Here is a 23,921-nt window from a genome sequence, read left to right as displayed (position 1 = left end):
CACCTGGAGCAAACCCCACATAGACACAGGGTGAATGTACAAACTCCACACAGATAATCCCCAAGATAGGAATTGAACCCAGGTCCCTGGTGCTGTGAGGTAGCAGAGCTTACCCCTGCACCACCCTCATACTTCAAGTAATCTCATGAAAGAGCAGCATGGGCATGAGAAACTGAAAGAGTTAATGATATAATCCTTGGTAGATCAAGAGATAATTGTGAGGGATTGGGAAGTTTATTCTCTAGTTATGGTTTAAACTTGGGTAATAGAATCAGCTGAGTGCAATCCCACTCAGCTGCAAAACAGAGGAACTATTAGAGGAGAATGGTGTGTTAAAGACAGAGGCAAGTCGAAAAGGTTTGTGCACCAATTATATCAGATATCAGTTGTGAGTTCTATTCACATATCTTGTCACATGAGGTCTTGTTCAGGGCTGTGGCAGAAATAGAAGCCAGGCAAAAACGTATTCAAAACCTTTGGAGAACGTAGGTTGTAGTTGGTGTTATAGTTTGCAAGACAGAACAACAAGAGGGAGTCTTTTGAGAAGAGGAATGATGAAAGCAGATTTCAAATGAGTTTAAAAATTGGCAAGCCATGTTGCAGCTTTATAGAACCTTGGTTAGGCCACACTTGCAATATCATGTTCAATTCAGGTCACCACCCTATCAGAAGGACGTGGAGGCTTTGGAGAAGATACAGAAAAGATTTACCAGGGTGTTGCCTAGCATGGAGGGCATTAGTAATGAGAAGAGGTTGGAGAAACTTGGTTTGTTTTCACTGGAACAACAGAAATTGAGGGACAACCTAATAGAAGTCTACAAGATTATGAGGGTCATGGACAGAATGGATAGTCAGAAGCTTTTTCCTAGGATGGAAGAGTCAATTATTCAGGGGCATAGGTTTAAGATGCAAGGAGCAAGATTTAAAGGAGATATATGAGGCAATTTTTTTTTTACACAGAGGGCGGTGGGTGCCTGAAACTCTCCGCAGAGGGGAGGTAGTGGAAGCAGATGCAATAGTGACTTTTAAGGGGCATCTTGATAAATACATGAATAGGATGGGACTAGAGGGATACCTGAAGGGTAGGGGAATTTAGTTCAGTTGGGCAGCATGGTTGCTGCAGGCATAGAGGGCTGAAGGGCCTGTTCCTGTGCTGTAATTTTCTTTGTTCAGTGTTTATATTTTCCAGTGGCCCTCCCTGCTTTACTAATGACAGTTGCATCCTTTCATTGATTAAACTGTTCAGGCAAGTAAGTCACTTTTCCACCAATCTTTGATAGTTGTCCTTTAGAAAAGATGGCCTATTCTAGTTCATCAGAAATATTGTGTTCCTTTACAAATATTCTGTCTATTTCAGCTAATTGGTCCTCATAATTCTGCAACATGTGAGTTTCAGATGACCCTGGTTCCACATCATGTCTGGTTGCTCTTTCTAAATTCTCAAGTTTGTAATCTGTACCAAATATCCTTGATGAATGTACCCTAACAGTCTGATTACCATGTTGCAACAACAATTGTTTTGCCATCTATGCCTATGATATTCCCTGGGCTTTTCCCTTCATTAAAATTGTCTCATAGTGTACCATGTCTTCCTACTGGAAAGCAGAGAATCATGGCCTTACATTGTGCCTTAAAACTCTGCAAATTCTTTGAGAGACTTCTGTTTCCAGGAATGCTCTTCTAATTATATGCAATGCATTTAAACGCTCAGCAAAGGCAGAGCTAATTGTAGTTCCTTCCCAAGCTGGAGGCTGGTCATTCAAAATGAACAGAATTTTAGGATTTCTACCAAATACTAATTGATAAGATTACAGTTCTGGACAATCTGCAATGAATTCTTTTCATGTGCTACTAGGGCTGAATTTAACTTACAACTTGATCTATCGGCAAAATATTTTCTGGAGCATGTCACCTATTGCCATATGGTTCCTTTCACACACTCCATTACTAAATGGGCTTTCTGCAACCGTATTCACGATTTTCAAGAATTAATTGCTTAATAACGAGAAGTCAATGTCTTCTTTCTGGTCACTATCTTTTCCTTCTTCCAATTCTTCTGTGTCATGTGTAGATTCACTCTTTTTGATTGTTATGGACAGTTGAAAGCATAATGAAATTTAGAATCACCAATTTATGACCCTGGGCATTTCTGAGATTCATTCTTCTGTTACCACTCTCCATGTCCTTTCTCCTGTTATGGACATTAAAGGTGTTTCTGTCCTCATAATTTATCAGTCCCAGTCTTCTGCTATATTCCTGTAGCCTGTTTGTGCTTGTACAATCTCACCATCCTGCCAGCAGTGTATCTGCCACAATCTGTTTTATCACTGACTGACTTGTGCAATAAAAGCCATAGGGATAAAATGTTTCCCTAAAAAATGTTTAAGGCCTCTAATATTTGATCATGTAAGGTATCTTTGTCTGTAAATTTAAATCCTGTCAAAATCAGGAGCCTATCCATTTTTGTAACTTTTGTACAGTCCAGTAACTTAAATGCCAACATGGACTGTGGAATTTCCAGGTGGTGTTTTTGCAGTCTTATATATAGTGTTAAATTCCATCTCATACTCTTCAATAGAAACATCCTCTGGTCTCCGAAAACTATCGAAATCGTACTGAGCTTCATACACACTTCATAGATAATTGTTTTGATAAATCTTATCCATAAAGATTAATAAATTATCCACACCTTATCAGTCCATACGTTCCAACTCCAATTCAGAAGTAAAATTAGTCAAAAAGTATTTTCTATGTGGTGAAGAGGCTTAATAAGAACATAAGAAATAGGAGCAGGAGTAGGCCATCTAGCCCGTCGAGCCTGCCCCGCCATTCAATAAGATCATGGCTGATCTGAAGTGGATCAGTTCCACTTTCCCGCTTTCTTTCCATAACCCTTAATTCCCCTGTCCATCAAAAACCTATCTACCCATGACTTAAATATATTTAGCGAGGTAGCCTCCACCACTTCAACGGGCAGAGAATTCCAGAGATTCACCACCCTTTGAGTGAAGAAATTCCTCCTCAACTCTGATCTAAACTGCACGCCCCTCTTATCTTGAGGCTGTGCCCTCTAGTCCTGCTATCCTTTCTAAGTGGGAAGAATCTCTCTACTTCTACCCTATCTATCCCCTTCATTATCTTATACGTCTCTATAAGATCCCCCCTCATCCTTCTAAACTCCAATGAGTACAGACCTAGTCTATTTAGTCTCTCTTCATAGTCCAACCCCCTCATCTCCGGTATCAGCCTAGTGAACCTCCTCTGCACTCCCTCCAAGGCCAATATATCCTTCCGCAAGTGTGGCGACCAAAACTGCACATAGTACTCCAGCTGCGGCCTCACCAGTACCCTGTACAGTTGCAGCAAGACCTCCCTACTTTTATATTCCATCCCCCTCATTATAAAGGCTAGCATTCCATTCGCCTTCTTGATCACCTGCTGCACCTGCAGACTAGGTTTTGCTTTGGAGTGCATTAGCTCAGAGGTTGGAGAAACTTGGTTTGATTTCACTGGAACATTGAGGGGCGACCTGATAGAAGTCTACAAGATTATGAGGGGCATGGACAGAGTAGATAGTCAGAAGCTTTTTGCCACGGTGAAGGATTATTAGGGGGCACAGATTTAAGGAGTGAGGGGCAAGGTTTAAAGGAGATGTATGAGGCATGTTTTCTTTTTACACAGAGGGTCACGGATGCCGGGAATTCACTGCCGTGGAAGCAGATACGATAGTGACTTTTAAGGGACACCTTGGTAATTACATGAATAGGATGGGAATAGAGGGGTGTGGTCCCCGGAAAGGTAGAGAGTTTTATTTCAGTCGGGCAGCATGGTCTGTGCAGGCTTGGAGGGCCAAAGGGCCTGTTGCTGTGCTGTAATTTTCTTTGTTCTTATCAATGAAGAAACTGTTATCAGTTAGAATGGTGAACAGTAAGTTAGGTGGTGAAGGGTTTAGTGGGAGCAAAAATCAAGGGAGTGGGAGGTGGGTCTCAGTCAAGATGAGTTGACACAGATCAACAGGGGACAAGAGGGAATACAATAACAATACTTTGATATAACAGGGGAATAGTAGCAGTTTTGGAGTCATCCCTATCTTAGATGCTATCACATCTCCTCCAACACTTTGCAGGGAAGGGGGTGGGGAGGAGGGCGGGTGAAGCTCGGTATATTTTATGTGCCAAGTCTCTTTCAGCAAGTATGGAATTAGAAGGTGCAGCCAACTCTCCACGAGTGTGTGAAGTTAGTATAGCAAGTGGAATTTTATTCTTTCCATCTGTACTCACATAACTTGCACGTAATGAATAACAGGCCCTCATTGCTGCAATAATTACTAGATTTCCAGCAAATCTTTTCCATGTATTGTTTTTGAAGTATTTCAAAAAAGATGGCCCAAGGAAGAGGTAAGAAAATAAAGAACATGGCAGCCGTCTTGCCTGATATGTCAATGGTGGGACAGTCTCCAAAAGTTGGTTCCTACATAGATAGCTATTCCAAATTACAAATTCACACTGCCATGTCCGAAAATAGTATTTTTTTGCACTGCAGATCAAGATCAAAACTGACAATAGATAAAATAAAAAGGGATATACATGAAGACATATTGGTCGAGAACAAGCAGATTAAAAAGGAAAAGTAACTGCAGAAGTCAGAAATTGAATTAAAATTGGAAATTCTCAGCATACAAAGCAGGTTCATCAGCATCTGAAAAGAGAAAAAGGGGGGTTAAACTGTTTGGTTCAGACCTTTCATCAAAACTCAATTAGAATACTGGGATGACATGAGCTGCTGGTACTGGTAGATTGAAACTATAGGGGCAGTTGTTTGCTTTCGGAAATCAAGGTTGAAGGGACAAAATTGAAACAAACTATCTGATGGTGGATTGAGATGGTGACAAAGTAGCGATGCTGTATTAACACATTGTATAACTCGAATGTTCTAGGGCATCTATCATTTTTCACACTGACTGCCAAGTCTCAACCAAGCTTAGTTAGGTCAGGCTGTGCACATGCAGCTCATTCAAATGCAGATGACAGAAATTTTGAGGTACTTGATACAAACTAGTACAAACTAGTATTCTTGGAGTTCCACATATTCGTTACTCTGTGGAGGAAAAAACATTCAAGTGTATGACTTCTACTTTGTATGTTTTTGGCTCAAGTGAAAATAACAAATCAAAAATTCATCAATATTACTATATTAAAAATCTAGATCATGTGCTCTTCCCTCCACCTTTTCTTCAATCAAAAACAGACTAATTTCAAAGAATTCCTTCTTACAATTTAAATAGTAAATTTCAGAACCATTCTTTTCACCCATCTCTGAGCTCTATCCAATGTATCAAGACACTAAAATATCAAGTGAGGAAAACGCTATTGTGATCCATCACTTGATCTGACATAATCAAATACCCTAAAAATCCATTTACCTTTTTGCTAATTTTACACTTATAGGAACGTTTTTGGTAAACCATACACAAACCATTTTTTCCCTAAATTTACTCATTGGCCTGCCTCATTTTGTGTTTTACATGTTCTGTTTTAATATGCATAATCTCCAATTCATCTACAACAATTCTCCACTCAATGGCTTGCATTTATATACGATCAACATAGAAAACAAAAACATGCCAAAGGACACACTCAGAAAGGGAATGAAAAACTTGGCCAAAGTCAGACTTTAAGCAAATTGTGGGGAAAAGCATGATAGAGATGGTGTTTGGCGGAGAAAGAGAGAATCCATGATGACAGGTCTAGAAAGAGTGTTTAGAGGTGATGGGTTGTATAGCTGGAGGAAGTTTACAGAGATAGGGAAAGTAATTTGAACACATTTTAGATGTTGCTTATTTTCCTGATCCATGTCACTTCGTTACGCACGCTTAGAAATTCCAGACCTAAAGATGCCGTGTTCAAAAAGGAGCACTGATTTTTCCTTACACTGGGGTACTATCAGAACATGCAATGGGAATACAGTCACGGAATTATGAAAGATTTTTCAATATACAAAGGTAAAACGGCTTGCATTTTTATAGGGATCTTCACAATTTCAGAAATTCCTAATTAAGCGCCTTTTTGAATTATAGACTTTGTTGTATTGGAGGGAAGTATGCCAGGTAATTCACCACTATATATATATATTTAAAAAAAAAATGGATAAATGACCAGGTGATTAATTTTGTAATGTTATTTTGAGGAATAGATATTGGCTGGAGTTGAGAGTGAACACCATTGTTCTTCAAACGTGCCAGGATGTTTCACGTCCAATTTTGAGGGCAGTTTAATGTCTCATTTGAAAGACGGCATCTCGCCCACAACAGCACTATTCCAGCACGGCATTTATCATTTTGGAAAGCAGCTTGAACCCATGATTTTCTGACTCAAGAGGTGAGTACCACTAAATCAAGGCTGAAACTAAATAAACAGCTTATATATGAAATAATTTTCCCAAACCATTTCCAAATAGAATGAAAAGTAGGGAACTTAGGACATTGTCCTTTGGAATTTTGCTAATTACCAACGGGTAGAATATTTTTAAATTATCCACTTCACAGCATTAAACAGGTTTTAGATTGTACAGAGAGATACTATCATCAAAAAATAGTAACTGCTTGATTTTGGCCTGAATGTAGTTTTGTTTTTAACTCATTTGTCGGTTGTAGATGAGCTCACGAAAAACCTTTTCCAGGGTTGATCGAGTTCTGTTAATTTTCATATAGACTGAGGTGCAAAAGTAATAAATTACATCTTGGGGAATACGAAAAGAAATGGATATCAGCCAACTTTTTCAGCTCAAAACATGCTTCCCTTGAGGCAATAATGAAGCATGCAGATACTGAAAAGCTTACATTGCAGACATTCCACTTGCTTCCAGACAGTGAACAGCATGTACCTATGAAATTCGTAAATTATGGTATTTATCTGGTAGTTATTGTGTACATTGTCAATGGCATATCATCAACTCCATCTGCTTATACACAAATAAAGTTTTAAATTATGTATTTTTTTATAATACAAATTGAAAGGATGCGCCGCCCTGCCCTCCCAATTTACCTGAAACATTGCACTTATTTCCAACTACATTTGATGGATGATATTTCTGCATTTCTACGAGATCCACACATTTTCACACATGACATGAAAATCAATGGCTGAATGTTTTCTAAACAGTTAACTGTGATATCTGAATTAAGATAAAAACATAACTGTATTCAATTAACAACATTGGGTTAATTAATATTAGTAAAAATCTCAGTTTGTGTTTGTAGTTGAACATACTAAGTGAAATTATAAAATTATTCCGTTTGTATAGAGATTGAAAAAAGCAGTTAAGTATTCATGATTTTAAAAAATGTTCCCATTATAGTTGATCTATATTTTCAATTATTCAAGAATCTCAACTGTACCACTTGTCCTTTAATACAGATTTCCATGGCCAATTGCGTTTCATCAAAGCATCCACGGCATTTATGCAATATTGAACAATATGCACTTTTTGAAATGTATAACATATCTAAATATCCTTTCAATACTGTTAGGAATGATATTACATCAAAGAAAGCAGGAATTAAGTTACAAAATGTCTTAAGGCAAACAACGCATTCCTCTGTGCTCTAAAATCCTGGTGGGAACAGTTTTATAAAACACCATTTTCTCTTTGTCTGAATGGACTTTCCAGAAAATATGAAAATGCTCAATAAATTCCAGTTGTGAAGTTGTGCTTCATTTCCGTTTACATTTTTCCACAGTATTTTCATTTTTATATTACATGATCAGAGGTACTGTTTAGTTCCCAACAGCCAGCACCATACCGGTCTCAGCATTGACCAGTTACAAGAGTATAGAACTTACAGCCCTGTATTTGAAACACAATGTCTTAGGCAGCTTTGCTGATGGTAAATATTTGCAGCCTATTCAATTTTACAACGCTGGGTTAGATTGAGTTCAATACCAGCCTGTAGAAAGACAATTAGGGAATAATAAAAAAAAACTGATCACATTAAAAGGAACAATTCTTTGAAAAAAAATGCCCAATTACAGTTGCTGTGTTTGTTGTTATTTTCAGAAGCATTGCAGGCCAGTTTGAATGAAGTAGTGATGTGAGCTGAACTGCTTATATCTGACCACAAATTGTTTCTTTTTTGCACACTCTCTTTAGTAAAATTTGTGCATTTTTAATACATTTACTTCAATGATAAAAATTAAACCATTTTTTCCAGACGGAACGTAATTAAAATATTTATATTCAAAGACGACACATACTTGAAATGGCGAAAATCGTAATTCTTCCCCTTAGAACAAATTAAATTGCAACAAAGTACAAACACATTTCACTACATGATTAAAAATCAGTCATTTATAAACTTGCCCACAATGCAAGGGATGTGCATAGGTTTACAGTTTTTTCTTGAATAATAATTCCCTTGGGTAATTTTTCCAACAAATGGAATGTACGTTGCTGTAGAATACAGTTTCCAACACAGATACACCAACAGCATGAATGCTTGTAACTGTCCACATGCAGTAAAACCTGATCCAAATTCCTAAAACGTTTGTACATTTTTAAATTGTAAATGACGGTATCCCTTTACTGGCCTTGACTGGCTTATGTAAAAAAAAAATCAAACCTATGCTATGCTCTTACTACACCTATAACTCTGCAGGCTCAATACTTGTGCCAATGACTTTTTGAATGTTATTTGGGGAAATTCAAAAACTGCATATTCATATGCTTCATCACCACTAAGTTTCAAATAGCCAGCAAGGTAGTTGGATTGTACTATCTATACTGCCAAATTAAACAGGTTCATAATGTTTGAACAACATTTGCCTAAGAAATTAGGTAGGTTTGCAAGATTGGCTTAGCAAAAAAAAAGCATTCAAATAAATTTTACAGAGCCATGTGGATCTTTTGGAGATATACACATAGGAAGGCATATGTAGATCTGATTTTTGATAACAAGTACAACCCTAACAAGATTTAAAAAGGGACACTGTCACTATATGCGTTTGGTAACTTTTCTCTTTCCATCCACCTAGTAGGACATGACAATAGTCAAAAAAAATTAGGGCACACTAATCCTAGGTTGTCTATAAGGGCAAAGACTTGATGCAAGGTCATTTACAAAGTCTAATGTCAGGGTGGTGTTAGGGAATGATAAAGTTCATCATTTTTCTGTCTAGTCCTTAATATACCCAGGATACAGGAACCCATTGTGGTGTAGTACACACAAGTTCAATGGCTTCTTCCAGATGCCTGATGGTCTCATCTATTTCATTGTTGATTATGGTTAGATCAAAGTAGTGTGCATATGTTTTCTGTAGAATTTCTGATTCCTTTTGCAGACGCTGAAGAGATTCATCCTGAGGAATAGAAAGACATATTAAATAATAAAGAACCCATTTATGTTATGATCAAGTGGAATTTTCCTAAACAGCAAATAAGATATGCTAAACAGATTTGTGTTTGGTAAGCTTGGTTGAATCAGCACTGACTGAGTCAGGAATAAACTGGCATTTGTTTTTTTTCAGCAGCAGTATTGTCAGAGCAGCACATACAAGTTTCACTTTTCGTAATTGCTCATTGTTGATCATTATGTTATAAAATGATGGCATTTTGTAGCATTTTTGGTTCTATTTATGAACCAGTTGGTAAGTTGGAGAATATAATGCACTAGTACAAGCAAATTGTTTGTTAGATTATCCACAGAGCTGCACATTTGCCTGAATGTGCTGATCAGAAAAAAGCATTTCAGTCTACAAGAGGCCCTAGTATAGATCAGAATATCTTGTTCCCCGCAATTTTAACCAAGAGTGAAATTGTATATAATTGGATTCAACAGAGGCATATAGAAGAAAATCTGTGAACAGTTTTTTTTATCGTCTCTTTTCTGTTTCAGTTTTTTTTCCATGTTGCAGCAGGTCGCCACAATACTAATCAATCATCCTTCATATCAACTATCATTTTTGGAGCTAGTGAGCTATTTTACAGCCAGATGCCCTTTCTGCAGCTAACTCGCATCGTTTATCCGGGCTGGGAACTAGCACCAACACTCAGTGGCTAGCTTGCACCAGTAGCTGGATTCTTCTATGGCCAACAGATCTTGGGAGTGGAACTTGAACTTAGAGTATTCTGGATTCGAGGCAGTAGTGCCAACTGAGAACATAAGAACATAAGAAATAGGAGCAGGAGTAGGCCATCCAGCCCTTCGAGCCTTATATATCCCCATAGTGGCTCTTTAGTATTTGTTTAGTTCAAGAGAGAAACCAGACTGGCTGTGTTCTAAGATGCTTCCTCCTCATTAGTGACAGTTCAGTGCAAATTATGTGCTCATTAAACTTGTGGTTTTGAGTGGTTTGCTAATGAGTTTTAGCATGAAGAACTAATCTGGTTAATAGATGATTAATCAAGTGAAATGTATTATAAAGGGCAGGATATGTGCGGATTACTGTGTTCACAGGATTAAGCCTGAAAAAAACAATAAAACCCTTTCTGGCCCAGATCAATTGCCTGGTTTTGAATAACATTTGCAGTCTAAATTCAGAATCTGGAATCTGAGGAATAGTTTGCCACAGTGATGTAGCAGACAAGATAAAAAAACCCACTATATCTGTGTATTTCCATATCTATTCTGATATTTAGGAGTAAACCAAACTACAGGATCATAGAATCATAGAGTAATTATAACACAGAGGTGCTCCAGAACTTGCCACACCCCTAACCAAATTATTCCAGCACTGGCATTTATCTGGTAATATGGAAAATTGCCCAGCTAAGTGCTATACACAAGAAGCAGGACAAATTCAACCACTCTCAGATTCCCATTGACGCTAGTTTTGCTAAGGTTCCATGATGCAACACTTAGTCAAATGCTGCTTCATCGTCAAAGGCAATCACTCTCACTTCTGAAATTCAGCTCATTTCCCCATGTTTGAACCAAAGCATAATGAAGTCTGGAGCTGAGTGATCCTGGCGGATCCCAAGCTGAGCATTGCGAAGCATTATCATTGTGTAATAATCGCTTGATAACACTGTATGACTCCTTCCATCACTTTGCTGAAGATCAAGAGTAGACTGATGAGGCAGTAATTGTCTGGACTGGATATGTCCTACTTTTTGTGTATAGGACACACCTGGGCAATCTTCCACATTGCTGGATAGAGACCAATGTTGTAGCTGTACTGGACCAGCTTGGCTTGGGGTCCAGCAATCTCTGGAGCATAAGTCTTCAAAACTATTGTTGGAATATTGTCAGGGTCATATCCTTTGTAGTATCCAGTGCCTTCAGCCCTTTTATGGTATCATATGGACTGAACCAAATTTGCTGAAGACTGGAATCTGTTATACTGGGGACCTTGGATGATGTGGGTATGCCGGCGTTGGACTGGCGTAAACACAGTAAAAAGTCTGACAACACCAGGTTTTAGTCCAACCTATTTATTTGATAATATACTCGCAAGCTTTCGAGGGGTTACCCTCTTCGTCAGGTGAATGGAGAGTTCTGGCCAGAACTCTCCATTCACCTGACGAAGAGGGTAACCCCTCGAAAGCTTGCGAGTATATTATCAAATAAATAGGTTGGACTAAAACCTGGTGTTGTCAGACTTTTTACTGACCTTGGATGAGGCAGAGATGGATCATTAATTTGGTACTTCTGGCTAAAGATTGTTACTTTATCATTTACAGTGATGTGCTGCACTCCCCCGTCATTGAGGATGGGATATTTGTGGAGCTTACTCCTTCAGTAAGCTGTTTTAATTGTCCACCACCATTCATGGTAGATGTGGCAGGACCGTAGAGCTTAGATCTGAGCTGATATTTCGCTCTATTACTTGCTGCTGATGTTATTTGGCACACAAGTAGTCCTGTGTTGTAGCTTACACTAGTTTGACTCATCATTTTTAGATATGACTGGTGTTGCTCCTGGCATATCTTTCTGCAGTCTTCATTGAACCAGGGTTGATCTCCTGGCTTGGTGGTAATGATAGAGTGGGGATATGCTGGGCCGTTGAGGTTACAGATTGTAGTACAGTACAATTCTGCCACTGCTGATGGCCCACCAGAACTCATAGATATCCAGTCTCAAGTTGCTAGGTCTGTTCAAAGTTTATCCTATTCCGCGTGGTGGTACTGCCACACAACACTATGGAGGTTTTCCTCAGTTGAAGATGGGACCCTCTCTAAAGGACTGTGCAGTGGTCATTTCCACCGATACTATTATGGACAGATGCATAGGCAGCAGACAGGTTGGTGAGGATGAGGTCAAATTCATTTTTCCCTATTGTTAATTTCCTTTCCAACTGCTGCAGACCCAATTTAGCAACAATGTCTTTTAGGACTCGGCTAGCTCAGCCTATTGAATGTGCTACTGAGCCACTCTTGGTGATGGACATTGAATTCCCTGCCCAGAATATATTCTGTGCCCTTGCTGCCCTCTGTGCTTCCTCTAAGTGATGTTCAAAATGGAGGAGTACTGAGTCATTGGGGGAAGGGGGGGTGGTGGTGGGGGGTGTGGTGGTGGTGGTAAGAAACGTGGTAAACAGCAAAAGGTTTTCTTGCTTGGGTTTGACCTGATACCATGAGACTTCATGGGGTTCAGAAGTTGATGTTGAGGACTTCCATGGCAACTCTCTCCCAGCAGAATACTGCTGTGCTGCTACCTCTGCCAGGTCTGTCTTGCTGGTGGGATGGTGATGGTGGGGTTGGGAAATTATGTCAAAGGTACAATTCTGTGACTTTGTCTACATCAGCCTGTTGCTTGACCAGTCTGTGAGACAGTTCTCCCAATTTTGGCACAAGCCCCCAGATCTTAGTTAGGAAGATTTTGCAGGGTCCACAGGGCTGGGTTTGCCATTCTAGTTTCTGGTGCTTAGGTTCATCCAAGGTGGTCCATCAGGTTTTATTCCTTTTAATTGACTTTGTGGCAGTTTGATGTAATGGAGTAGCTTGTTAGCCCATTTTAAGAGTCACATGTAGGCCAGACCAGGTAAGGATTGCAAATTTACTTCCCCAAAAGAAGTAAAAGACGATCAACAATGGTTTCATGATCATTGTTAGACTTCTAATTCCAGATGTCATGACAGGATTTAATCCCATGTTTCCAAAGGATTTCCAGAGGTCCATGCATTACTAATTAAGTGACAATTCCAATATGTCACTGCCTCCCCAGTGTGATTATTTCCAGCCCTACAACCCCTTCTAATAAACTCCTCCTAATGGATCCCTCTTTGATTTGATATTTATTTTCTTCATGCATTTGTAAAGCAGCTGAAAATCTTTCTTTCTACATTAAATATATTACACAAATGCAAGCTGTGATGTCATAATATTCTTACGTAAAACTGGCAAAGCCGAAATCAGCTAACAAAAATTGATTAAAACGCAAATTACTTAATTCAAATTTGTGCTATACTCAGCAGACAAATTAAGTGGATTAAGGAATTAATTAAAAGATTTCTTTAACTAGATGACCCAATGTTTTCCCACCTAACGTCATAGTTTTTTTCTGGATTCTGCTTGACCAACAATGCTAAATAAGCAACATTATTGAATTTGAAATTTGAATTAAGCAATTTGCATTTTTAACCAATTTTTGCTAACCGATTCCTGCTTTGCCAGTTTCACACATTATGACATCACAGCTTTCATTTGTGTAACACATTTAATAATCAAATAGTCTACATGTTATTAAACACGTAGACATTGAACATACTGTAGGTCAAATGAATGTTTCAAGTATTAAATAGATTATAAGATAAGATCGTCATAGTGACGCCTTGCCAGAGTTGAATTGTCAACCAGACACCACTTTTTCCTGTGGTGTAAATTGTTGCAATCATTTGAAATTTGGCATTCTTGTGTTTGTCCTGATGAATGCAAAACAAAAAGCTTCAAGAACATGTCTTTCTTTTCAGTAATATTGATATAGAAAATGCACAATCAGGACACTGGTGTGACCAGATTCGGAATACTATACATAGTACTGGTCACCTTATTTAAGGAAACGTGCAAATGCATTGGAAGCAGTTCAGAGAAGGTTTACTAGACTAATACCAGGAATGCACGGGTTGTCTTATGAGGAAAGGTTAGACAGGTTACGTTTGTATCCACTGAAGATTAGCAAAGAAAGAGGCAACTTGATTGAAACATAGAAGTTCCTGAAAGGTCTTGACAGGGTGCATGTCTCCTCTTGTGGAAGAATCTAGAACTAGGTCACTATTTAAAAATAAGATTTTGCTCCACTAAGACTGAAATTCTTTCCCTCAGAGGGTCGAGAGTCTTTGGAACTCTTTTTCTCAAAAGGTGATGGAAGCAGAGTCTTTGAATATTTTTAAGGCAGAGATAGAAAGAAGTTTTGATAAGCCAAGGTGGTGAAAGGTAATGTGGTAGGTGGAAATGTGGAGTTAAAGTTGTAATCAGATCAGCCACGAACTTATTAAATAGAATAGCAAGCTCGAGATGCTGAGTGGCCTACACTTGTTCCTAATTTGTATGTACAATCAACATACTTTAAGAAAATCTGTGCATCTAGACTGATGATGTATCTCAATGAGGTGAGATGACTTTTTTGCTGAAATTTTTATCAAATAATTAAAATGATTAGCGAGAAAACAGTAAAATAGTAGTTTGTACTCACATTCCGATATACATTGATTGGATGAAAAGCTAACCTTTTTTCAATGAAAACTACAGCATCGCTAATTACTACAGCTAAAACAAAATCATACAGACATCCCTGGCTATTGCAAATACTTACAGGTAGCTTTTTGCACCACCTTGGTAGCTATGTAAAAATCAGAAGGGATGCAAGAAAATAAATATAAAATGTGAGTTTAAATAAAAAGATACAGAAACCGACAAAAAGGAAGAGAGAAAGTGAAACAAAGGCTGCATACAGAAAAAAGTGAGCTATACGAATTAAGTTCATTTCTTACAAATCAGCTACGTCATGAAGTTTTTTTGTTGCAAATTCGTTTGCTTAAGTATTTCATTTTCACAACCCTCACCACCAGTTTAGGTTCCCACTGCTGGGACTTGCCACTGTGCTTCTTTCTTCCTTTAAACTGATTGATCTACTCATTAATGCCGCATCATAACTGACTGATAAAATCCATGATTATTTTTGGGTGGGGGGCAGGGGTTGGATAGCATAGTGGAAAGACACTATTATAAATTCACCCGAGAGTCTTGCACTGTAATCCAGTGTGACAGTTTTCTTTCTTTTGGCTGCTGCAGTCTTATATTAAATGGGTTTGGGCAGTTCCAATTTAATTCCTAGTGGGCATGGAATTACACCACCAAACTTGCCATAATAAAGAAATAGTTTAGAGAGTCCAAAAGGATGGCTGGAGTAGGAATTAGAAAAAAAAATTCAAATATAAATATTCATGAACTTGGGGTTAAGTTGAAGGGACAAAGGAGACAGAGTATTGATTCATACCTACATGGCTTTGAAACTGATTTGCAAATGTTTATTTGTAACAGCCTCTCTCCCTGCACTTTCACCATTTCTCTGGAGTCCTGCCAGAATCCCTCCCATTTCAGACCCATTTGCTGCCATCAGCAAAACTGCTTGAAAATACAATACCAATCTTCACATGACAGCTGACTGTTCTTCACCACCACTTCTCTTAACACCAAGGCACCAATCCCATGCCCCTGACTAGTCACATTCTCAGAGTCGTACTGAACTATCAAAAGAAGGTTGCCCAGACCTGGTCAGTTATATTGTGGGGTAACAGTGAACTGGATTTGACTTATAAAGTTACAAGACTGCATATTGTTTGGGAAAAGGGGGTCTCAATGAGTTCAGAGAACATGGGTATAGTTTGGGAACAAGAGATAATCTCAGGGAAACTGTGTTTTTAATTATTCATACACTAAGTGCCAGAGGGCTTTCTCGTGTATTTTTCTTTTAATTTTAATAAATAGTCTTTATTAATTGTTAACATAAAGACAGGATTGTTTTCTCACTAACTTGTACACAGTTTCTCACATTAATCCAAACAAAGATACACCACTATGAACCATTGTTTCGAACTGGGACACTCTCACCTATATCATCAGTGGGGTTCACAAGAGTGCAAACTGACCACAATGCCTTCTGGTCCAATGCCTCAAATTTAAAATTCTTATTCTTGTGTTCAATTCCTCCAAGGTCTTAACTTCCTCCAGTCTAATAAATTTCTATTAACTCTGTGTTCCTCCAATCCCTCCATTTTGGCATCCTTAATTTTCTTTACTCCATTCCTCGCTGCTGATCATTTGATGTGTGGGCCCCAAGCTTGAATTTCATCTCCCACACCTTTCCATTTTATCTATCTCTCTCTCCTTCATAAGGATGTTCCTTGAAACTTGCGTCTTTGACCAAGTTTTTGTTCACTTGTCCTAATGACTTCTTGCTTAGCTCATTGTCAATCTTGTTGGCTGCCTACTCTCTCGTGAAGTGCTATGGGGCATTTTAATTTATTAAAGGCACTATAAAAATGCAAGTAGTTTTTAACGGCACTGCGTTCAAATACGGAAAAAAATTCCACTTCACTACCTTGATAAACAAAATATTTATTCATAAATCTCACTTTTTCCTAAATTACAATGAGTACACTTCAAAAGGATTCCGTTCACTGGGAAGAACTTTAAGATGTTCTGTGATCATGAAAAGCAGTATAGGATTGGCAAGTCTTTCTTTTTTTAGAACAAAGGAGAATGAACCTCTACTTGACAGATATAATATTGCCAACAACTTTCTACATAGGATGGAACACTCCACCATCTAAAAGGCCTATATTGTGCAGTCCAGCTAAGAACTCCAGAAATGTGTCGATTGCCTGCAAATTCAATTGTCAGACTAGGCTGCTGTTTGAATGAAGAGCAAGCAGAATGCCTTTTATAAAAGTTTTTGCTACAATTTAGAAGTTATCTTAAATTAAACTAAATGAATTAAATATAGACATATAAACATAATCATAAAACATTTAAAAACTGATCTACTGGGACACAGTTGATGTTGGCATTAAGACTGTTAAGTGTTTTACAGAAAACATATTGGTATTTTACTCTCATCAACTAACTCAAAAGTTTATCACTCATTGTTATTAGTATCTAGCTAACCATAATAATGTTATCTACTTGAAACTGAATTAGTTTTAGACAGAAAAAGCTACAGAATTAAGAATCACTTCTGGGAGAAAAATAGTTGATACCATCGCTAAACAAAATATTTCTGTTCATCAAAAGACACTTTGTTCGGCTGTAGCTATGCCTCAGAGTCAAATTCAAACAGTTTCACAAGAACAAATTTTAAGAAGCATATTGAATGGTTATAATAATATTAAATTGGATAGCCATTTAAGCATTCAAAGATCACCACTATAGCTCAATTAATTCTCAGTTGGTGAAAGATTAAAAGATAAGACAAGAATTACAAAACTTATCAAAATTTAAGATAAAACTACAGAATTGTTCTTTACCTCAGTCATGCCTGGAGTGATGGTCGGGGCAGCAATGAAAACAACAAATGGGGCAAACTCTGCAGTTCTCAAAACCTTCAGTGCCTGTATGGGATAGAGGGTTAAGACGATCAGTAAACTTGAGTTGAGCATTAAGCTAAATCAGTGATGTGAGAAATGTACATCTCATATACTATCTTCATATGTTTCATTTACACAAATGTCTAACACATAAACCCCTCAGCTCCACAAGATAGCTGCACTACAGGAAACATTTTCTGGTCTGCACTCCAAGAAGTCTGTCAATGGCCAGATCAGCGTCATTCTGTGAAACAGACTGAACTGCTGATACCCAAATTAATTGAAACAGAGTAGGCTGACTGGGGCATCAAGAACTATAAACATGCTAATTCATAATTAGTTTGTAATCTCATATGATAAATCCTAGCAGCTGATAAGAAATGTATTATAGCTCATAGTTTACGTATTTTAGATGAACTGAATTAATTCTTGGCCTCCACAAAAGCGAACATCATTACCTTTATGGAACACTGGAAAATGTTTACCAGCTTTTAAAATGTTTTGTTAAAATTAAAAAAACATATTATAGTAGGATAGATGTTGATAAATCTTAATCACTTATGGAAGTGCTTATTGCAAATTGTCACCTACTCCAAAGTGATTAGATTTTGTTTCAATAACATAACAAATCTCATCAACGTTCCAATTCGTCCTGTGGTCCACTGTATATAAAGCATTGAATATAACTTGATTTGACATAAATCTACATGGTTAAGAGTCAGTTAAAATAAATTTTAAAATCACCTCAAGAACTTTTGTTGTTGAAATGTATAGAAAATCTGGAAATACAATCAAAGCAGCAGCAGTTCCAGGGGTTTTAAAATATATTTTCATTTAGTCCATTTTTTTGCCCCTTTTATCTTTAAGGCTCTAACTTGTGCTGAGGTACAGATCCACAGATGCTGGGCTCCTGAATGTATTGTACTTCAGCTTTCAACAAGACTCTTCATGTGTGAGATTGGTGAACAGATTTTGGCTGGTTGTTTGCATTGAAGAGCTTCATTGCATGTGTGATACTTTTTAGCAGGGTAGGGTCAACTGATTGCAGTCAAGGGCTGTGACCCCTGCCTCATATCTCCTGATCCTTGAGGTTTTCTTCTGTAAGATCAGTTAATTTGTGGATCAAATAAACATCATCTGGTCTGCAGCTACTCAACACTGGATTGGTCATCAGGGCCTTTGGCAAATCAAGAGTTTCTTCAAAAAGCCATTCTCATTACAAATAAGAATTAATTTTGTTCCTTTGATGAATATTTAAATGAAGTTGGCATAGAACTAAAACGGTCCAGGTTCCTGCACCAGACTTTAGATTCTCATCAGTAATATGAATAATCCTAATCTATTAAAAAGGTGCCCTTGATCCCACATTTTAAAATGCAGAAAACAACAAATTCCTAAAAAATGAACGATTAGGGGAGCTATTTGATTACAAAGACCCAAAGAATATCAGATGAGCCTTTTCCTTTCCTCAGTCAAAGTTCATACACACGTGCTTCCACCAGAGGTCACTGCATACTGATCAGAAGGATGGGATGGAATTGTTCCAACGTCACCTCCATAATCTTAAGAGATTGAGCCGAACTGTAGAATCACTACTGCACTAAAATGAAATCAATTAACCAGTAATAAGGGGCCTTTCATGGTCTGTGTGGTTCAGTTAACATTGACTACATTGCGTGGAGATGCCGGCAGTGGACTGGGGTAGGCACAGTATGAAGTCTCACAACACCAGATTGAAGTCCAACAGGTTTATTTGGTAGCATGAGCTTTCGGAGCGCTGCTCCTTCATCAGGTGAGTGGAGGATTGGGTTCACAAGCAGGGCATATATAGACACGGTCTCAATTTACAAGATAATGATTGGAATGTGAGTCTTAACAGGTAATTAAGTCTTTACAGGTGCAGACAATGCAAGTGGAGAGAATATAGGTTACAGAGGTGTGAACTGTCTCAAGCGAGCACAGTTAGCGAGATTTTGCAAGCCTAGGCAAATTGTGGGGATTACAGGTAGAGTGACATGAACCCATGATCCCGGTTGAGACTGTTCTCATATGTGCGGAACTTGGTTATCAGTTTCTGCTTGGCGATTCTGCATCATCGTATGTCTTGGAGAACGCTTACCCGAAGATCAGAGGCTAAATGCTCTTGACTGCTGATGTGTTTCCCGACAGGAAGTGAACACTCCCATCTGCTGATTGTTGAGTAGTGTCCATTCATCCGTTGTCTGCATGGTTTCGCCAACGTACTATGCCTCAGGACATCCTTTCCGGTAGTGTATCAGGTAGATGGGTACGTCCGAATTGCAAGAGTACCTGGTGAATGGTGTTCTCATGTGAGATAATGGAATCTGTCGATGATCTGGCATGTCATGCAGAGGTTGCTGTGGCTGGGTTGTGTGGTGTCATGGTCACTGTAATCCTGAAGGCTGGGTAGTTTGCTGTGAACAATGGTCTGTTTGAAGGTTGCACAGTTATTTGAAGGCAAGTAGTGGGGTGTGAGGATGGTCTTGGCGAGATGTTTATCTTCATTGATGACATGCTGAAGGCTCTGGAGAAGATGTCGTAGCTTCTCCGCCCCAGAGAAGTATTGGATGATGAAGGGTGCTCTGCCCGTCATGTACCGTGTTTGTCCTCTGAGGAGGTCAGTTCGGTTTTTTGCTGTGGTGCACTGGAACTGTCGATTGATGAATCAAGTGCCATATCCTGATCTTATGAGGGCATCTTTCAGCCTCTGTAGGTGTCTGTTGCATTCCTCCTCATCTGAGCAGATCCTGTGGACATTGAGGGCTTGTCCACAGGGTATGGCTTCTTTGATGTGTTTAGAGTGGAAGTCGGAGAAGTAGAGCATTGTGAGGTTATCTGTGGGCTTGTGGCATAGTGAAATGCTGAGTGACCATCCTTGATGGAGATGGGTACGTCCAAGACTGCAACCAATTCTGGAGAGTAGTCCATGGTGAGTTTGATGGTGGGATGGAACTTGTTGATGTCATCACGTAGTTGTTCCAGTGATTGTTCGCTGTAAGTCCAAAGGAAGAAAATGTCATCAACGTATCTCATGTATAGCATCGGTTGAAGGTCCTATGCGGTGAAGAGGTCTTGTTCGAACCTGTGCATGAAGATGTTGGCATATTGAGGTGTAAATTTGGTTCCTATGGCTGCTCCATGCATCTGGATGAAGAACTGGTTTTTGAAGGTAAAGACGTTGTGGTCCAGCATGAAGCAGATGAGTTGTAGAATTTTGTCTAGAGATTGGCAGTTGTTGGCATTGAGTACTGAGGCAGTTGCAGCAATGCTATCGTTGTGGGGGATGCTGGTGTAGAGTGCCGAGACATCCATTGTGACAAGGAGTGTTCCTGGTTCAACTGCTTCAAGGCTGCTGAGTTTCTGTAAGAAATCCATAGTGTTGCAACAGAAGCAGAGTTCTTTTACGATGGGTTTCAGGTGTCCTCAATGTAGCCGGAAAGGTTCTCGCACATGGTCCCATTGCTTGATACAATGGGACGGCCAGGTGAGTTGGTCTTGTGTATCTTTGGGAGGCAGAAAAGATCTCCAACGTGGGGAGTATGTGGGATGAGAGCATTGGGGGGGGGGGTGCTCTGAAGGTCCGGATCAAAGGTCTTGATCTGTTGAGTTGACGGGTGTGTTCTTTGGTCAGATCTGTGGGCAACTGTCTGAAGTGTTCAGTTGTCGGTACACTTCTTTGCAGTAACCCGTTCTGTTCGGTATGACAGTGGCCCTCCTTTGTCTGCTGTTTTGACGACAATGTTGTGGTTGGTGTTATGTTGTGCTTGGGTGACGTTTGGGGCTGTCTTGTGAGTGTGGTTGATGAATCTGGCATTGACGCACCTCCTGACGGCTTGGGCATACATGTTGAGTCGAGGGCAGAGGCCTTCCGGAGGAGTCCAATTTGACTCTTTGCTGTTTGGTTGCTGCACCATGGATCTGTCGGCTGTTCCGGTTCATTGGCTGTCTTATTGGATTCACTGTTGGCCTTTTGGGGTTTGTGGAAGAACTCCTAAAGCCTTATTCACCTGATGAATTCCTCTGTGTCTGCTGTGAGACTGATGGGGTCCATTTTGATGGTGGGGCAGAAATTGAGCCCTTGGCTGAGAACTTCGATTCCATCTGGTTGAAGTGTGTAGTCTGACAAGTTGACAATGGACTTCCCTGCAGTGGTACTATTTTCTACTGTGGTACTGGAGGCGGTTTGATTGCTGCTGGTGGTGATGCCGAGTTTCTCAAGTTTCCTGTTCTTGGTATGCATGTAGATGGTGTCGTTCTGTTGTTTCATCTGCTTTGGAGTGTTTTGCAGCTGGTCTGCGTCGTGAGTGCAAATTGAGAATACGGACGCTATCTTGGGTTTCCAGGCTGCGGCATCTGCTGTAGAGCTGGTTGAGCAGTGTAAGAGAGATCTGACAGCTAAGTCTCTCAGCGCAGTCTGTGTTATACCTGAATGGGCTTATGATCTGTAGTCCTTTCAATACCTCGTCTGCTTCACCAGGCAGGAGTGTTTCCTTCCTGTCAGGGAACACTTCAGCAGTCAAGGGCATTCAGCCTCTGATCTTTGGGTAAGTGTTCTCCAAGGTGGCCTTCAAGCCACATGACAAAAGAGAATTGCCGAGCAGAAACTGATAGAACATAAGAAATAGGAGCAGGAGTAGGCCATCTAGCCCCTCAAGCCTGCCCCGCCATTCAATAAGATCATGGCTGATCTGTCATGTCTCAGTTCCACATTCCCGCCCTCTTCCCATAACCCTTAATCCCCTTGCCTATCAAAAACCTATCAACCCGCGTCTTAAAAATATTTAGCGAGGCAGCCTCCACCACTTCAACGGACAGAGAATTCCAGAGATTCACCACCCTTTGAGTGAAGAAGTTCCTCCTCAACTCTGTTCTAAACCGCGCCGCCCCCCGCCCCCCGCACCCCCCCCCCCCCCCCCCTTTATCTTGAGGCTGTGCCCTCTAGTCCTAATGGAGGGAGGGTTAAGTACAGGTTAAAAAGGTGTGAATAGCTAAGTTCCACACATGAGTACGACCTCAACTGGGATCTTGGGTTCATGTCACACTACCTTTAACCCCCATGACTCACCTGGGCTTGCAAAATCTCATAACTGACCTGGCATGAGACAATTCACACCTCTTTAACCTGTACTTAACCCTCTCTCCATTTGCATTGTCTGCACCTGTAAAGACTTAATTACCTGTTAAGACTTGCATTCCAAACATTATCTTGTAAATTGAGACTGTGTCTATATATGCCCTGTTTGTGAACTCAATCCTCCACTTCCCTGATGAAGGGGCAGCACTCTGAAAGTTCATGCTATCAAATAAACCTGGTGTTGTTACATTGACTACGTTAGCTTGATCACCAAGGTCCCTGTACAGCACTTGGCATTTTGTCTAATTACAACATAAATATTATTATAACTAAATTATCCAGGTATTTGTCTGATAACAAGTCAGTGCTTCTTCCACATGGAGGGATTTATTACTAAACAAGCAATAAAAAGTATTTAAAAGCTTTGTTAATATTGCCACACTGTCTTGCTTCTTTCATCTATCTACAAGAAAATATTTGATGGTAAAAAGAACAAGGCACATCAATGCCAAGTGTGGCTCTTGTAAATTGCACATGAACACTTGCAGCACTGCACACTATTATAAAAAGTAATTATTGGCATCAGCCCCGAGGTTGATCTATTAATAGCATTAAATTCCTTAGACTCAGACTGTGGGATAAAACAAGACCTTGAATGGAAATTTTCATATTCAAATCTTTTGTTCCCATCTATAACTGACCATCAACTGTTCATCAATACCTGCGGCTCAACATCTAGTATTGCAATCAGTCCTTGTTCATGGATTTTGCGTATCGTTTCCAGCTTTGTTCCATACATTGCATCCTCATGGCTGCCATACTCCAGATATTCATTATTGGAAATATCCTGCATCATTTGATCATGTGAAACAAAATGGTAATTTTTACCATTTTCTTCATCTTTTCTGGCGGGTCTGGTAGTATCTACGAAGACAAACAACCATATACTAGCGAAAGATATTGCTGGTACAATTTAAGGCTCCTCAAACTGCATTTCTTCCTTGCAGTAGGGCAGTTTAAAATCAGAAACTATATCATGCTTTATCCTAGACATTTATAGGTTTACACTGACACCTATGATCACATATGATCACATTCGAAAATTTTTATATTAATTCCATAGCATGAAGGGACTTGGCTGTAGCATAGATTATAAACAACTATGTTATATTCTTTTCTTCTGAGGGTGCCAACATGCAAGGATATGAAGCTGGGTGCCATCTTGCCAATAATGCCTTCAAAACAGAAAACTAGTCAAAGGTGTTTCACAGGAGTTTAATCAAACAAAATATTGACACCAAGACAAA

General features: G+C 39.3%; 1 protein-coding gene across 11 annotated transcripts in view; it reads right to left on the bottom strand.

The window, feature by feature from the left end:
- Positions 1-8,141: 8,141 nt before the first annotated feature.
- caska (calcium/calmodulin-dependent serine protein kinase a) overlaps positions 8,142-23,921 on the bottom strand; it is a 417,836-nt gene continuing 402,056 nt past the window's right edge. For 6 of the 11 annotated variants that reach the window (XM_080203835.1, XM_080203836.1, XM_080203839.1 and 3 more), the window contains 3 exons: positions 23,336-23,538; positions 17,460-17,543; positions 8,142-9,353 (listed from right to left, as the gene is read on the bottom strand). In XM_080203835.1, coding sequence (XP_080059961.1) covers positions 9,177-9,353; positions 17,460-17,543; positions 23,336-23,538 — 464 coding nt within the window. In that variant the 3' untranslated portion in view covers positions 8,142-9,176. Of the gene's footprint in view, positions 9,354-14,746; positions 14,774-17,459; positions 17,544-23,335; positions 23,539-23,921 lie in introns of all 11 variants that reach the window. The other 5 variants (XM_080203831.1, XM_080203832.1, XM_080203838.1 and 2 more) reach the window with 1 other exon arrangement.

Source organism: Carcharhinus amblyrhynchos, chromosome 15, assembly GCF_965287045.1.
Source record: "Carcharhinus amblyrhynchos chromosome 15, sCarAmb.v2.hapA, whole genome shotgun sequence".
Classification (NCBI taxonomy): Eukaryota; Metazoa; Chordata; class Chondrichthyes; order Carcharhiniformes; family Carcharhinidae; genus Carcharhinus; species Carcharhinus amblyrhynchos.
This window is presented reverse-complemented; position numbering and strand designations above follow the sequence as displayed.